The sequence below is a fragment of the Schistocerca piceifrons genome, chromosome 2 (genome assembly GCF_021461385.2).
Source record: "Schistocerca piceifrons isolate TAMUIC-IGC-003096 chromosome 2, iqSchPice1.1, whole genome shotgun sequence".
NCBI classification, from domain to species: domain Eukaryota; kingdom Metazoa; phylum Arthropoda; class Insecta; order Orthoptera; family Acrididae; genus Schistocerca; species Schistocerca piceifrons.
The window spans coordinates 839,557,991-839,575,054 of NC_060139.1; the positions used below are offsets into that span (position 1 = coordinate 839,557,991).

Consider the following 17,064-nt stretch of genomic DNA (forward strand, 5'->3'; position numbering starts at 1 on the left):
CAGCGAGTCTGTCCCTCTACAAACGGCTTTAGAGACTGTCACTGTTCGGGTGTGGACGCCACAGGCTGTTACCGTCTGCAGCCTTTACCTGCCACCGGATGGTGATGTCATGCAGAATGTCCTGGCTGCGCTGATAGCGCTGGGATAGTGCTGGGAGCGTTATGTGTCCACCATTGGCCTCCATGTCACTCCATCGCAGGTCTGGGCCAAGATTTGACGTGTCTACGGCTATCGGACCCCTGTCGGCGTCCCTGCGCTCTCACTGAATGGAGCAGTTTGTACTGACTCCGACGTCATTGAAAACTGCTTGGCAGAGCATTTTGCTATGAGTTCCGCTTCTGCGAATTACCCCCTGGCCTTCCGCTCCATTAAAGAGCAGATGGAACGTCGGAGCCTTTCGTTTCGTACCCACCATCCAGAATCGTACAATGTTCCATTCAGTGAGTGGGAATTTCGCAGTGCCCTAGCCGCTTGCCCTGATACCGATCCTGGGCCAGATGGCATCCACTGTCAGATGCTGAAACGCCTTTGAGTGGACCGCCAGCGATGGTTCCTCGACCTTTACAACCGTATTTGGGTCGAGGGTGAGTTTCTGTCGCAATGGCGGGAAGGTATTGTTATCCCCATTCTGACACCAGGCAAGAACCCTTTGGAAGTGGACAGCTACCATCCCATTAGCCTCACCAACACTCTTTGCAAGTTGCTTGAACAGATGGTGAGCCGGCGATTGAACTGGGTACTGCAGTCTCGGGGCCTTCTGGCTCCGTCTCAGGGTGGGTTCCGTAAAGGCCGCTCTGCCGCCGTCAATCATGTGAGCCTGGATTCGGCCATCCGTACTGCCTTTGCCCGCCGTCAGCACCTGGTCACTGTCTTTTTCGACATGCGGAAGGCGTACGATACGACATGGCGTCATCACATCCTTTCTACGCTTCATGGATGGGGTCTTCGGGGCCCTCTGCCGATCTTTATCCGCAATTTTCTGTCGTGTCGCACCTTCCGCATGCAAGTCGCGGCCTCCCATAGTTCCTCCCGAGTCCAGGAGAACGGGGTACCACAGGGATCTGTCCTCAGTGTCTGCCTGTTCTTAATTGCGATAAACAGTCTCGCTGCAGCGGTGTGAAATTCTGTCTCCGCTTCCCTTTATGCTGACGACTTCTGCCTTTACTATAGCTCTATTGGCATTGCAGCCGCTCAACGTCAGCTTCAGGGCGCTATCCGCAAGGTGCAGTCTTGGGCTGTAGTGCATGGCTTTCAGTTTTCGGCTGCCAAGACCCGCATTATGCATTTCTACCGGCGACGCACTGTTCACCCGGAGCCGCGGCTTTATCTTGATGGCAAACTTCTTGCTGTGGTGGAGTCACATAGGTTTTTGGGGGTGGTTTTTGATGCCCGGTTGACTTGGCTGCTTCATATTCGGCAGCTTAAACAGATGTGTTGGCGGCATCTAAATGCTCTGCATTGCCTGAGCCACACCAGGTGTGGCGCCGACCGATCTACTCTCCTACGGCTCTACCAGGCGTTAATCCAGCCTCGTCTGGATTATGGGAGCCTGGCTTATGGCTCAGCATCCCCAACTATGCTGCGGGTGCTGGACCCATTCCTCCACAGCGGGATACGACTTGCCACTGGTGCTTTCCGGACCAGCCCAGTGGACAGCATACTTGTGGGGGCGGGTGTCCCTCCACTGCGGTTACGGCGCCAACGTTTGCTGGCCGCTTATGCTGACCATGTTTTCAGCTTGCCCAGGCATCCTAACTATCGTCTACTATTCCCACAGTCGCACGTCCATCTTCCGGAACGTCGGCCCAGGTCTGGATGTACGATTGCGGTCCGCGTCATAGAGCTTCTCTCCGCGCTTGGGGGTTCACCATTTCCGCCTCCTTTCTGGGCACCTCTGCGTACACCCCCGTGGTGTGTGCCTCGCCCTTGCCTTCAGCTGGAATTGTCACAGGGCCCGAAGGACTCAGTCCCTCCGGAGGCCTTCCGCCGCCGCTTTCTTTCCATCCTCGCAACGTATCAGGGCTCTGGCATTGTTCACACTGACGGCTCGATGGTTGCTGGTCGTGTAGGTTATGCGCTAACTATAGGGGACCATGCCGAACAATGTTCATTGCCGGCTGGCTGCAGCATTTACACTGCTGAGCTGGTCGCCATCTTTCGTGCCCTAGAGTGTATCCGCTCCTGCTCAGGTGAGTCCTTCGCAATCTGTAGCGATTCCCTGAGCGGTTTACGAGCTCTCGACCAGTGTTTCCCTCATTCTCGTCTGGTGATGGCTATCCAGGAGTCCCTGCATACTCTAGCCCGTTGCGGCTGCTCTGTGGTCTTTGTGTGGACCCCCGGTCATGTCGGTATCCCGGGCAATGAACATGTTGACCGCCTGGCCAAACAGGCCACCAGTGAACCCATCCTGGACATTGGCCTCCCGGAGACTGATTTGCGAGCAGTCTTCCGCTGCAACATTTTCGCGCTATGGGACGCTGATGGCGCGGTATGACCACCCCCAACAAACTCCGTGCCGTCAAGGAGGCAACGACTGTGTGGCGGTCATCCCTGCGAGCCACCCGCAGGGACTCAGTAGTCCTTTGCCTGCTCCGCATTGGCCACACCCGCTTGACACAAGGCTTTCTACTGCGGCATGAGGACCCACCTCTATGTCGATGTGGGTCGGCGTTGACGGTGGTCCACATTTTGTTGGACTGCCCACTTTTAACCATGCTCAGGCAGACATTTGGGCTGCCTGATACGCTCCCTGCCCTTTTAACTGACGACAATGCTATGTCTAGCTTAGTTTTACGTTTTATTCAAGCAGGGGGTTTTTATCATTTAATCTGAGTGTTTGTTTTTAATGTTGATTCTGGCTTTTGGCCTCCGATTTTAAACTGAGTTTTTAATGTGTTCTCGGTGGTTGGCTTTTCCTTTTTTTTCTCTATGGTTGGCCAACCACCGTCACACTCAGTGTGATTTTCATTTGTTTTGTCTGATCTCTGTCAGAGTATTTCTTGTCCTGTGTCGTCTGCCGTCTTTCCTGTTATTCGTTTTTTTTATTCTCTGTGGGTTGTTTTAGTTTCTTTTTTTTTTAAAGGGTCCGATGACTGTAGCAGTCTGGTCCCTTTAATCCCACAAACCAACCAATCAAAAATGTCTTTTGGTTGGATGAGTCTTGTATCACACAATTTCCAACTTCTGACGAAGTTCGTCCCAAAAATGAAGCATGGTGGGAGTTCAGTGATGATTTGGGCAGACGTATTATGGTATTCAATGGGCCCTATTGTCGCTCTGCAAGGTAACATTATTGTCATGGATTGTGTGACCATTTTGGATGATCACATCCATCCTATGGTACAGTATTTGTTCCCCAATGATGGTGTCGTCTTCTAAGATGACAGGGCCCCAGTTCACGCAGCTCACATCATCCAGGACTAGTTTTGTGAGTACGAGGGTGAATTGTCACATCTCCTAATCACAGTCTTCAGATCTCAATATAATTGACTCTTTGCAGTTTATTTTGCAGAGAAAGCTGCACGATTGCTAGCCATCTCCATCATTATTACCTGTATGTGCCATTATTTTGGAGAAAGAATGGTTTGAATGACAACGGTTTTCCTACATCATATAAGGAATGGTAATATATTGTATTGCTGGTGTTCCAAAATTTTTGTCCATCCCTGAGTGTGTGTGTGTGTGTGTGTGTGTGTGTGTGTGTGTGTGTGTGTGTGTGTGTGTAATGCGCATGCAGGGGAGGAAACGGTACTGTGACACACCATTGTTCTATCTGTGTTCACTGTCAATATGACTAACAGAATCAAATTATTTAGTTTTTGTTGGAGACCTGCTGTAAATTTATGTCAATAGTTAAATTTGGGGGGCACACAGCTAGTTAATGGTCAATTTCATGTATTTGTTTATTCAGTACATGGCAATAAAAACTGGAGGATAACTAACATACGACAGCTGCATAATTTTACAAACTAAATAGAATTAAAATGCTAAATCTACAAATTAATATCTAAATTTTCAATCCATTCACGGGCTGTGTGTATCTCTTCAAAGAAATCTAGATTTCCATTGTAAACTTGTTACAATGTGTTTGATGTTTGTTGTTTATCAGTGTGTATTACAAATATATTCAAACATGTAGAAGAGTGTGGCACACAAAGGTATTAAAACTTACCCCTTTTTTTCAGAGTATGCTGCACAAGGCGAATCCTATACTTCAACCACTCATGCCATTGGATAAGCCAACAATTACGGGACCCGTACCAGTCCCTGTTCCTGTTCCCGCACCTGCAGCAACAGTTACTGCTGTACAGCCCACACTTGCAATGCCAGTTGCACCTGTACCTGCGCCACAACAACTAGTTGCCCCAGATGTCACTGTAACAGTAGCCCAACAGGGGTGGACTCCGGCACCTACCCCAGTTGCTGTGCCACGTACCACAGCACTTGCTGCTCCAGTTGTAGCTCAGCCAGCTGGAGTTCAGTTCATTCCTCCCACAGCATCCGGTGACATCGATCATCGCACTCCGGTAGTCGATCCAAGACTGACTCGCATGGGAGATCAAGACCTGCGATTGCCACCTACAGGCTTAGTTGCTGGCCCACAACCTGTTCCACCTGTGCCTATTGCAAGAGACCACAGGGAAGCTGGGTTTGTCAATAACTCTGCTGAACAGTAAGTTGATGTCTCAAAATATTTGGCTACTTATTTGTGAATCCTTATTTAAGTTACATTTGTGTTGTGCGATGTTGTTAATTACATGACCGCAGTTAGACTGTATCAGGATAAGGAAAATTCTCTTAATCTGTTGAGAGAGAAAGATCAGTATTGATATGCCAATGACAGTCATAACTTCAGATTTTCAGCTACAGAATGAGTCAAAACTGAAACAGATTTATTCATAATGCTTCTAGCCAAGCACATTTTCCTTGTATGCATATTGAAATACAACCTCTGACAACAAAGTTCGGTGAATGAAGTCAGAACGGTCGATCAGGCAACACTGGTGACTCACAATGCCACACCTGCGTAGCAGTCGGTGTAGACAACCTGCCCCCATCATAGTTCAATTGAGCATCGTGTGTGTTCTGTGTTAGATCTATTGGACAAAGTGCTTGTTTAGTGCGTTGCTTCCGAACTGAGAACAGGACAATGAACGGGCAAAGGATCAATTTAAAGTTTTGTTTTAAGCGTAGCAGGACACCGAAAGAAATGCATGCAATGCTGGTATGTGTTTATGGGGATCAAGCAGTGTCCATGAAGTGTGTGTACAAGTGCGTCACCCATTTTTAAGTAGGCCGGGAATGTGTTTCTGACAGTCCCCGTAGCAAAGACGAAAATGTGTTGCCATCTTGCGCCACATCACTTGACTGATGATCAGAAGCAGGCACGTTAAGAGGCTTCACAGAATTTTGTCAAAATGGTGGATGCAACACCCAGTTTCTTGAATCGTCTTGTCACTCAGTATGAAACCTGGTGTCTCTGGTATGACCCAGAAATGAAACGGCAAAGCATGGAATGGTGTTCTCTGACATCATCTCGTTGGAAAAAGGTCAAAGTCAAAAAATCGTGCATCAAAACGATGCTAGTCACCTTTTTGATAGTGAAGGCATTATTCACAAGGTATTTCTAACTGCGGGAACAATGATGAATGTTGAATATTGACTCATTTCATGCAACGTCTATGCAGGGTGCTTCTCCAGTATTCACAACAAGGTTCCTGGTTTCTTGTACATGACAACACTTGCCCACACACAGCCAATATTATGAAACAGTTCCTGGCAAAAAGGGGGTGGTGCAACTTGAACATCCGCCAAACTCGCCGGATCTCAATCCTCCAGACTTTTTCCTATTCCCTCGACTTAAACTCACTTTGAAAGGAAAGAGATTTGATGATATTCCTGACATCCAATGAAAGTGACATGGCTTTTGAACGCAATCTACATCTACATACATACTCCGCAATCCACCATACGGTGCGTGGCAGAGGGTACCTCGTACCACAACTAGCATCTTCTCTCCCTGTTCCACTCCCAAACAGAACGAGGGAAAAATGACTGCCTATATGCCTCTGTACGAGCCCTATTCTCTCTCATCTTATCTTTGTGGTCTTTCCGCGAAATGTAAGTTGGCGGCAGTAAAATTGTACTGCAGTCAACCTCAAATGCTGGTTCTCTAAATTTCCTCAGTAGCGATTCACAAAAAGAATGCCTCCTTTCCTCTAGAGACTCCAACCCGAGTTCCTGAAGCATTTCCGTAATACTCGCGTGATGATCAAACCTACCAGTAACAAATCTAGCAGTCCCCCTCTGAATTGCTTCTATGTCCTCCCTCAATCCGACCTGATAGGGATCCCAAACGCTCGAGCAGTACTAAAGAATAAGTTGTATGAGTGTTCCGTAAGCGGTCTCCTTTACAGATGAACCACATCTTCCCAAAATTCTACCAGTGAACCGAAGATGACTATCCACCTTCTACACAACTGCCACTACATGCTTGTCCCACTTCATATCTCTCTGCAATGTTACGCCCAAATATTTAATCGACATGACTGTGTCAAGCGCTGCACTACTAATGGAGTATTCAAAGATTACAGGATTCTTTTTCCTATTCATCTGCATTAATTTACATTTATCTATATTTGGAGTTAGCTGCCATTCTTTACACCAATCACAAATCCTGTCCAAGTCATCTTGTATCCTCCTACAGTCACTCAACGACGATACCTTCCCGTCATCAGCAAACAGCCGCACATTGCTATCCACCCTATCCAAAAGATCATTTATGTAGATAGAAAACAACAGCAGACCTACCACACTTCCCTGGGGCACTCCAGATGATACCCTCACCTCCAATGAACGCTCACCATCGAGGACAACATACTGGGTTCTATTACTTAAGAAGTCTTCGAGCCACTCACATACTTGGGAAACAATCCCATATGCTCGTACCTTAGTTAGGAGTCTGCAGTTGGGCACCGAGTCAAACGCTTTCCGGAAGTCAAGGAATATGGCATCCGTCTGATACCCTTCATTCATGGTTCGTAAGATATCATGTGAAAAAAGGGCGAGTTGCGTTTCGCAGGAGCGATGCTTTCTAAACCGGTGCTGATGCATGGACAGCAACTCCTCTGTCTCAAGGAAATTCATTATATTCGAACTGAGAATATGTTCGAGAATCCTGCAAACCGATGTTAAGGATATTGGTCTGTAATTTTGAGGATCTGTCCTTCTACCCTTCTTATATACAGGTGTCACCTGCGCTTTTTTTCCAGTCGCTCGGGACTTTACGTTGGGCAAGAGACTCGCGATAAATGCAAGCTAAGTAAGGAGCCAATGCAGTAGAGTACTCTCTGTATTGGAATCCCATCAGGACCAGGCAATTTATTTATTTTCAACCCATTCAGTTGCTTCACAACCCCAGGGATGTCTATCACTATGTCCTCCACACGGGAATCTGTACGAGACTCAAACGGCGGTATGTTTGTACGATCCTCCTGCATGAAAGATTTCTCAAATGCTAAATTTAAAATTTCAGCTTTCGCTTTGCCGTCTTCCATTGCCAGGCCAGACTGATCAGTGAGTGACTGGATAGAAGCCTTCAACCCGCTTACCGATATTACGTAAGACCAGAATTTCCTTGGGTTTTCAGGAAGATCTTTTGCTAAGTTATGACGGTGGTAGTGGTTGAATGCTTCGCTCATCGCTCTTTTTACAGCAGCACGAATCTCTACCAACTTTTGCCTGTCCTCATTCTCCCGGTCTTTCTTGTACCGCGAGTGCAACTGCCTTTGCTTCCTGAGCATTCTCCGAATTGCACTGTTAAACCACGGTGGGTCTTTTCTGTCCGTGACCCACTTTTTCGGCGCGTACTTGTCCAAAGCGTGATTTACAATGTCTTTAAAATTTGCCCATAATTCTTCCATGTCCATCGTACCGGAAGTAAATGAAATTGATTCATTTACTAAGTGGGATGCTAACAACTGCTTATCTGCTCTTTCTAGTAAGAATACTCTCCTAGCCTTCTTGGCCGACTTTTTAACTTTCGTAACCATAGTCGCAATGACATCATCATGATCACTAATCCCTGTCTCAACACTGACACCGTCAATAAGGTGTGGTCTGTTCCTGGCTACCAGGTCTAAAATATTTCCATTACGTGTTGGCTGTCGATTTAGCTGCTCAAGACAGGTTTTGGATAATGTGTTCAAAAGTAATTCACACGATGGCTTGTCTGTACCACCTGTAATGAATCCATAGACATCCCAGTCTATACTAGGTAGGTTGAAATCGCCTCCGACTAATATAGCATGATCCGGGTACTTCTGCGATACAGAATGTAGACTCCCTTTGAATGATTCTCGAACTGTCACGGTGGAACCTGGTGGCCGGTAATAACACCCCACAATTAACTTTATGTCCCCTAGCCCTGTTAAACGTGTCCAGATAACTTCACAATCTTACTCTACTTCGACCTCAGTAGACACAATATTTTTGTCAACTGCAATGAAGACACCACCTCCTACAGTGTCTAATCTGTCATACTGATACTCATTCCAACCCTCACTAAATATTTCAGAACTTTCTATCTCAGGGTTCAGCCAGGTCTTCCTGGAGGGCAGTAAATTCAGGAACTTTATTCCGAACACTCTGAAAATTTACTACTAATATCTTGATAGCTGAAGTATCTTTATACTGAGCACATACTGATTTCCCTGCCTGCACGTCAACTGGTGAGTGTTCATCAGGACACCTCGAACTACTGCCTAGCCTAAAAAAAACCCATGTGCACGCCACAAGTACTCTGCTGCCCGAGTAGCCGCTTCTTTTGTGTAGTGCACCTCTGACCTACCTAGGGGCGTCCAAAGGAGGACTTCGTGCAAAGTTTCCAGGACATGTATCGCAGGGCTTAGCGGTGCATAGTTATGGGAGGTGACTATTTCGAAGGACAGTAAGGTAACTGTAGTTCTTAGTTCATCTACGTTAAAGTTACAGGACTATTCATTGAACTTTATTGTCAGAGGTTGTATGTTAGTGCAGTTGGATTCTGTAATTTCTTTTTGGGTACATCTATGTTCTTGGAAGACACAAAGTAAATAATGGGAATCCAAATGAGTTTCATGCTGTGGAGCAGAGAAGGGGTATCCACAGTCACAGACTTGACTGTCATCTGTGAAGTAAATGGTATGATGCACCAACATGTGATTTCGTAATGATGGTACATTCTCAATTATAACCCCAGTCTCAATTTACATACAGAATGCATGGATCAAATATGTAAAGAAGGCACAACATCAGAGTCACAGGTGGAAAATTGTTTCTATCATGTGCCTATCATTCAGCATGTGCTCTGCTTCCTACCAGAGGGAACTATTGGCTAATGATTGTTCTCACGATGATGAGAAAGATTGCAATCATAATCCATTAAATAAAGCAATTTAATATCCCTGTTCGTTCCTATTCAGTTCAAACAACAGTTCTCACTCAGATTAGCCATTTACCCTTACACATCGTCTCTCAACTCTAGGTTAGTAAAATCCAGGAAATTGGTGTACTCCATTTTTTTCAGCTGAGGTATTTTTCAGTATCATATTGCGGTAGCTTCGTAGCTTTACTAGTCGTTGAGAAAGGGGAAACAAATGAGAAAAGTCTTAATGGCTCACATTTTGATTTTGAAACCTGAAGTGTTGCCAGATTTCCTTCAATTTTTATGTTAAAAATGTCCTAATATTTGTTAATAACTGGCAATAAAGCTATGCCTACCTTACACCGTGAATGTTAGGGGCCACCAGGTGGTAAAGAAATGACAATAATGAACAGAGAATTAAATCAATGATATACATACTCACAGTTATGGCATAAGCGGTACAACCCGAAGGAAAGAACCATCACGGTCCTCTTCCTTGGAAATGGTACTGGCGCCGATTGAAATTACCATCTCTTAAGTCTGTTCTTCCAGCAGTCCATGAAGCCAGCTCTCCTCAACTACCTTCTTCGTATGGCTGACAACTCAAGACCAGCTGTGTGGTAATACTTGCAGTGGCTTCTTTTGTCAGCATTTCAATGTCATTGAGCGTAAACTACCTGTTGTTTCTTACCACTCTACCTTTCACCTACACCCATATGTTCTTAATAGGATTTAAATGAGCGTGACATGGAAGAAGCCTGATTACATTATGCCCTTTATAGATAGCTAGCTTGTCACCTGACATGTGGAATTTGGGCTTGTAAAGTGCTACAAGTTCCATAAACTCTGCCATATGCATGCCCTGTTCAGCTTTATCCAATGGAACATTTCATTGCACCCAGAGCAAAATGTGTGTTTTCCTCCATTGCATTGTCGGAGCTTTATTTATCACAACAGAGTGGTATGGCACATTGTCCATTACTATTGTCATGTTTGCAATAATGTTCTGCAGCAGAACATTAGAAAAACACTCCATGAAAGCTTTGGCATTCATTTCCTCATGATAGTCGCTTTGCTTTTGGAATGGAACAGCAATAAAAAGTTTGTAATGAAACCACAAGCAGAGCCAGTATGGAGGACGATTATCCTGCCACCCTTGCCTATCATTGCTTTTGTTGTTCCTTGTGCTGTGCGAACCATCCATTAATCCATGTCTCGTCCAACCACACAATGTCTTCGAACAAAACACTCCCCATTGCACATAGACTTCAGCCTTTCCACACCACTATGTCCCTTCTCTCAATTATAAATGTCCGAGGCGACAACTTTTTGTACCGGAAACAAGCTTGTGTAAACAGTTTTGGAGTGACGACATATTCCCATTGAACAACTCTGCTGCTTTGAGGCTGAAAAGAAGAAATAAAGTAGGATATTCTTTGCACTGATAATAAGCATGCACATGTCTCCAAATTGCATCCTGTTAGAATGCGTCCATCTTTGTTACCCGTCTCTCATAACATCTGTTTTTGCCTGGAGTTTCTAATAAAGAATGACCTGGCCTTGCTTCTTCACTCACGTCTTCCTTTCTTTCCTTCTCCTTGCCAGTTCTCAGTGCCGTAGATTGATGAATGTTAAGTAGAGCAGCTGTTCTGTCCACCACTCTTGTAACATCTAAAAATAGACTGCCGTTATTGCATTCAAGTTCTAAATAACTGTACTCAGAGCATACAAATTTGCAACCTTGCCACGGATCGGAATTCCCTTTCCACAGCTCGATATCTTTGCAGCCAGTGAACATGTTCTTGGATGACCTCGTTTACTGCAAATCTCGTGTTCAGACATGTTGCACTGCTATTATCAACACAGTGCCAACACAAAAAAACTCGTTCACAACACCTGACCATTGCAGAAACTTCAATGATAGAAAATAACACTTCACAAAGAGAGCTAACAAATGCAGGTGCATCTGAAGCACGACACTATGTGGTACTGTTTATCACAAGCATGGTGACAGTGGTGCATTACCTACCGAACCGCTGGCAGTATGGTAAGGAAAGCAGGTTTGTGGTTTGTGTTACCTAGGCAGCAGTGTCACGTCCCCTCCGGTGAGCCAAACGTCAAGAACTGCAAGTAATTTTAAATGCACTGTAGTAACAAGCCATACTGTTTTGTGAGGCACATCTCATACATACTTTCTTAATGTTAATTCAGTATACATTTGGTTTCCAGTATGTTGTTTGGGGATAATTTTTCCCCCCTTCTGTTTTTTTTCCCTGTTATCTAATTCTTTTCCGATTTAAGACAGTTGATATTTACTTAATTTGTGATGCTTTTGAATGAATTTTAATTGCTTTCAAAGAGCAACTGTGAGTGCAGTATTTTATTTGTTTATCAGTGTTATTGTTCATTGCTTGCTGGCTCCTAGTCAATTGGTTAATGGTAAGATAAGTATAGTCTGCACTGGAGTTCAATAACATTTTTTCACACAAGTGTCTTATCATGTGGCACCTCCCACCCCCCCCACCCCCCACCCCACCCCCCTCTCTGACACACACACACACACACACACACACACACACACACACACACACACACACACACACACGATACGAACTGAATACAAATCTTGCATGTGGGCACATCTGGTACCCCTCTCAGCATGCCATCCCAATAAGTCGCTTGTATCACTTGTACCTTAAACTGGCTCTGACTGGAGTGCCTCTTCTATGTTAGGTCTTTCAGTATTTTTCTTCCATGAAAAATTGAATTAGAGAGCCCCTGTGTAGAAGAGAGATCAGTCCTGTCACCATATTGAATGGAATAGACATGTCACTTGACTCAGACGTTTTGAGACTTTGTACCGATTGTTGGCATAGTGGTCAGATATAGGATGGATAAGATTTAAGACATCAGTGCATTTGATCACTTAAGATCATGGGTGCTCCACACTTGGGACTCTCCATTTAGAAGGTTTACAAGCACTTGGATCTAACTCCAACCATTGTGGGTTGCAGTTGAGCAGTCATGGATGAGGATGGATCTCCCCCTCACCCCCACACCTACCCCATTCATTTTCACTACATGGTCTGTAGGGACACCTCGTTGTTGACATCCTGGCTTTCCTACAGGATATTAATTGTGGTTATGTACTTTGTTTTCCCTAGATGTTTCCTTTTTCCCCCTCCCCTCAATCATTGTGGCTAATTCGTGTGGTCCCAGCTTCCGAGTTTGAACTCAATTCTTTCAACCGCTTACAGTAGTGCTGGCCATTAGGGTAAGGTTCCCTAGTGTGACTTATATTTCACTCACTGTGTAATTCTATTTTAAGCACCTTTTGTATGCGTGGATTGAATTAAGACACCTGAAACTTAACAAAGTAGCCAGTCCATTGTGGGAAGTGGAAGGAGTTGTTAGGTAATTGCACAGTTGTAGCTGCATGACAACATAGGGAAAGCATTGTTAGTGTCAGAGATGAAAGCTCTTTATGCATTCTGAGAGCATGTGCACGTTATGTCAGAAGCACAGTTATTTCAGTCAATGGTGCTATAACAGCCAGCTGTTGTTCTGGCTTGTTCTTGCTCGTGGGGAGAATCTGCAGTCAGTGCATGAGGCATCATGACAGATTATCTGCAGTGAAGAGGATTAAACTTTCTCACTCTAATGTTGGTAAGATCCCAGCACTCGTCAGAGGAAAGACCATTTCAGTGTGGAAAGGTGTGACCTACCGTAGCCACATCATTGGAGGAAAACAGACTCAAAAGATATGATGAGAAATACCCTCCACTGTACCTAGTTTGTGTCAGAACTGATAGTAATTCCTTTTTGACCACAAAGTCATTGATTTCTCTGGAACATTTTGAGGCACTGTTATCCTGTGAGAAGCTTAATATCATTCCCTTCGAAATCACTCCTGACAAGAGCCTCATCATGGTTCTTCTCCATTTTCTATTTCTTTTGTTGCTACAGCATTGGTTTTCAATCTTGTTAATAGTAGAATTTGCGTGATTAGTGATTTAGTTTCTCCTTATTCTTTTGAGTTTAATCAAATAAAATAATTATTCTGTTTGTGAATGCGATAGAACTTTTTTTATTACAGACATATGAATGTAGTGTGCCCAGAAAGAGATGAAGGAATTCTATGGATGGGGGGAGGGGGGAGGCATTGTCACTGACTCCAAGCATATACCAGTAGACAGCCAAAGGAAGAGAGACGGTATGGGGCATCACTTTACTTGCGTTGAAATCAATTTATGCTCCATGTGGTGTTGACAGTGCCATCTTCTGGCTGCTGTATCAGACATCGAATGTTAGATGTTGTGCATCTATGAAAATAAAAACTTAGACAAGTGTAACAAAGACTTACAGGATTCGTGAAATCAAAATTGATAGTTTCCTGCTGAATGATGGTGCTTTCTGCTGATGGTACTTATCCCATACCAGTTCTCATATATAATTTGAAGTTAAACATCTAGAAGTAAAGTACTACCCTTTGCACTCGTGAGAGGATGGTAAAAAGTGTTTGGTGGCACCTGTGATGGGTCAGGAACTGCTTCATCACTCATCCAAGAGAAGTATTAATTTGCGACACATCACAATACGGCACAACAATAACTGCTTAGTTGCTATATACACAAGGTTCTGAATTAGATTGCTGAGGTTGAAAGTGGCCAGTCATAAAACATAAGCTGGTTTGAAGTCCTCCAACCCAGAACTAGACCTCATTCCTACTTTTGTGAAGGGACTACACAAACGCTCTGTCTGAGCAATATCAAAGCTCACTTTAACTAACAGTGATACATACATAATTATCTTTTTTCTCATTAGCGTTGTCTTGCATATTCAAGTAAGTAATTAGGAATGAAGTGCTCTGAGATCCACTGTGGTGCTCGGTATTGCATTGGTAGCTTTCTGTAACACCTGCTGTGACATTGGGAATTTCTGCTGTTGATTTCTGTCCCCCACACACCACCCAATGAGTACCTCAGACAAATAATAAAAGTATAAAGCAAACATATGATCATGTATAGGATGTCATCTATGTACAGATAACAGCTTTATGGACAACTTTCATCCCATATAATTATTATTAAAATTGTAATAAAATTAGTTGTACACATGGTTCCCCATTTATAGATGGCAAGGGTGCAGAGAGTTTTGTTCCTTTAATGTTTATGGGAATATTTCTAAAGTTAATTCAATCAAATTCTGAACCCACTCACTTTCCACTTGGTTTCTGGGCAAATGTCTTATGCGTTTTCAGATTAACTCATTAGGTAGACTACTATTAATTTTCATGCACTAACACGTTTCAGCAAATTTGTGGCATCATCAGTAAGTACATTTATTCAGACCTGTAAACTTTAAACACTGTTAAATAATAGTTGTTGGAAGCAATAATTAGACCTAAACCACTTTAGTCAGTTGTGACATTTTTAATCATTATTTAGCTTGTCGTCTGCAGCAGAATGATTATCATACCGGTTGGCAAGTTAACAAATCACATTCTCAGTAAATACAATTTTGTGATTACTTGTGTTATTTCTGTCTTACCTGTCCTCAGCTGCATACTCAACTGTCATAAGAATGCTCACAGAAATGTCATAAACATTTTCAATGAATGACACTTGTATGTTACAACTTTGAGAGCCTGGGATTCCTCTTCTACAGATGAGATACCATCAATTACTACTGAATTACATGTGTGTGTCTGCAGCTATTCTCAAATCAGATATTTCCTTGAACCCTCTTGTCAGGTCATCTTTGCAAGAATTACGGCAGAGAGAGTAACAGAGCACAAAATTGCAAACATTCGTGTATAATTGTCAAGGGAGAGGTGGGGTTCCTTCAAAAATACCTCTCTATTCAATATTCACAAAGGTTTATTTAGTACCTGACGGTGATCCAGATTCCCCACATTGTCCAAATGTCGACAGGGTGAACACGTCAGAGATACGACGGCCACAGTACAAGGTGCTGCAGCCACAGTAAGCACATAAGGTGACACCATCCATTGATTTGTGGGTGTGCTGCTAAGTACCGTGGCCCAGCTCACCCCCTTGCTAGTCTCTGAAGCCTTTAGTTAAGTGCTATTGAATAGTAAAGTCTTGACTTTGCCTGATTTACATTTGTGATTTGGAACACTTCCCTGACCACTGTGTGTGTTTAATATGACTTTGCTACACTCAGGGCTCATTTTGATTGTCCGTTTGCTTCATGAACTCTGCTCTCATTGGCCTCAGGAACCACCTGCTGGTTGCACCTGTCTCTGCATTACCACCAGTGTGGGTGATCATATTCTGTGTTCTACCTGCACAGAGTAGGATAGAAAAGCTGCGCTGAGAACTTTCTCACTGTGTAGCTATTCCAGTGGAGCATGGATCCTGAGATTCAAAAGCTGTGGCAGGAGTAGTTGCAGTGATAGCAGCAAGAAAAACCTGTGTGACTTGCAGCAGCAGTGACAACAGCAACAACAGCTGCAGGAACAGCAATAAAAGCAATGCAAATTGTACCAGAAACAGCAGAACTTGCTGTTAAGACTGCTGCAAAACCAACAACATTTGGCAACTGCCATTACCTCCCCTGCCCCTCCACCATTTGCTTTCTTCAGTCAGGCAAATGAGATGTCGGAGCTCTGTTTGTGTCATTTTATTCTTCACTGCAAGGCAGTCTTGAATGTCAGTGTGTGGTCTTACTGTCTTCTAGTAGTAAACTGTATGAAGTGGTACAAAAACTCTGACCCTTGTAGTTCGACTTTTTCTGATTTTTGTAGTTTGCTGACCATTGTTACATTCCTCAGCTAGGCTCAAGTTTTATCAATTTGTAAAGCAACAAAAACAATCCTATGCAGCATGGGCTGCTGATTTTCAAGACTTGCCGCATCATTGTTAATTTTCTTGTAAACATGTGGCGAGTCATATGCGGACTCCTTATCCATGGTGTTAAGATCCATCTCGTTCCCGATTAGTGGTATTAGTATGAAGGCTTTAGAGCAGGCATGAGCAACCTTTGCTGACCCACAGGCCTGAGTCACATACTCATCTGCCTCATCATGTGACGCAGCAGTAAAACCATAGCATCCTTGATGATAATGTTTATAATATAAAGCACCAATATGATGGCACACCTTTCGCAATGTGCCACACCAATAAATTTTGCCTCCAAACATTCTTTTTTGAGTGTAAGTACATTTTATGTCCAGCCCATCTTCAGGTGTTAACATTTACATACGCATAGTAACGTTGTGTCTTTACTTAAGATGTTTTACAATAACTGTCTGAAAAACTACTGTTACATAATTCTACAATGTCATGTTTGAATAAAAAATGTTCACAACACATTAGTAAATATAAACATCTGAAGACAGGATGACAAGCATCTTGAAATGCTATCATGGAATCGGGTGTAGGTAATTCACTACAAATTGCTTTCAGTTTTGATAGAAGCAGTGTTCTGACATGTCCAGAATAGACAAGAATCATTTACTAATGTTGATTTGAGAAAGATAGGGAAACAAAATTTGGCAGTGAGATTCACAATGCCAGTTGACAAGCAATTAGGACTAACTTTGCGATTTGTGGCCACAACCATGTCATTCAAGTGTTTGAAATGCGGTGTATAATTATCCACAAACACTATTATTTGTCCAAAAATACTTTTGATAT

At 43.7% G+C, this 17,064-nt stretch overlaps 1 protein-coding gene across 2 annotated transcripts in view; it reads left to right on the plus strand.

Moving 5' to 3' along the window:
- LOC124776908 (cleavage stimulation factor subunit 2 tau variant) overlaps window positions 1-17,064 on the plus strand; it is an 89,625-nt gene that overhangs the window by 45,480 nt on the left and 27,081 nt on the right. For both annotated transcript variants that reach the window (XM_047252116.1, XM_047252117.1), the window contains exon 5: window positions 4,185-4,672. In XM_047252116.1, coding sequence (XP_047108072.1) covers window positions 4,185-4,672 — 488 coding nt within the window. The remainder of the gene's footprint in view (window positions 1-4,184; window positions 4,673-17,064) is intronic.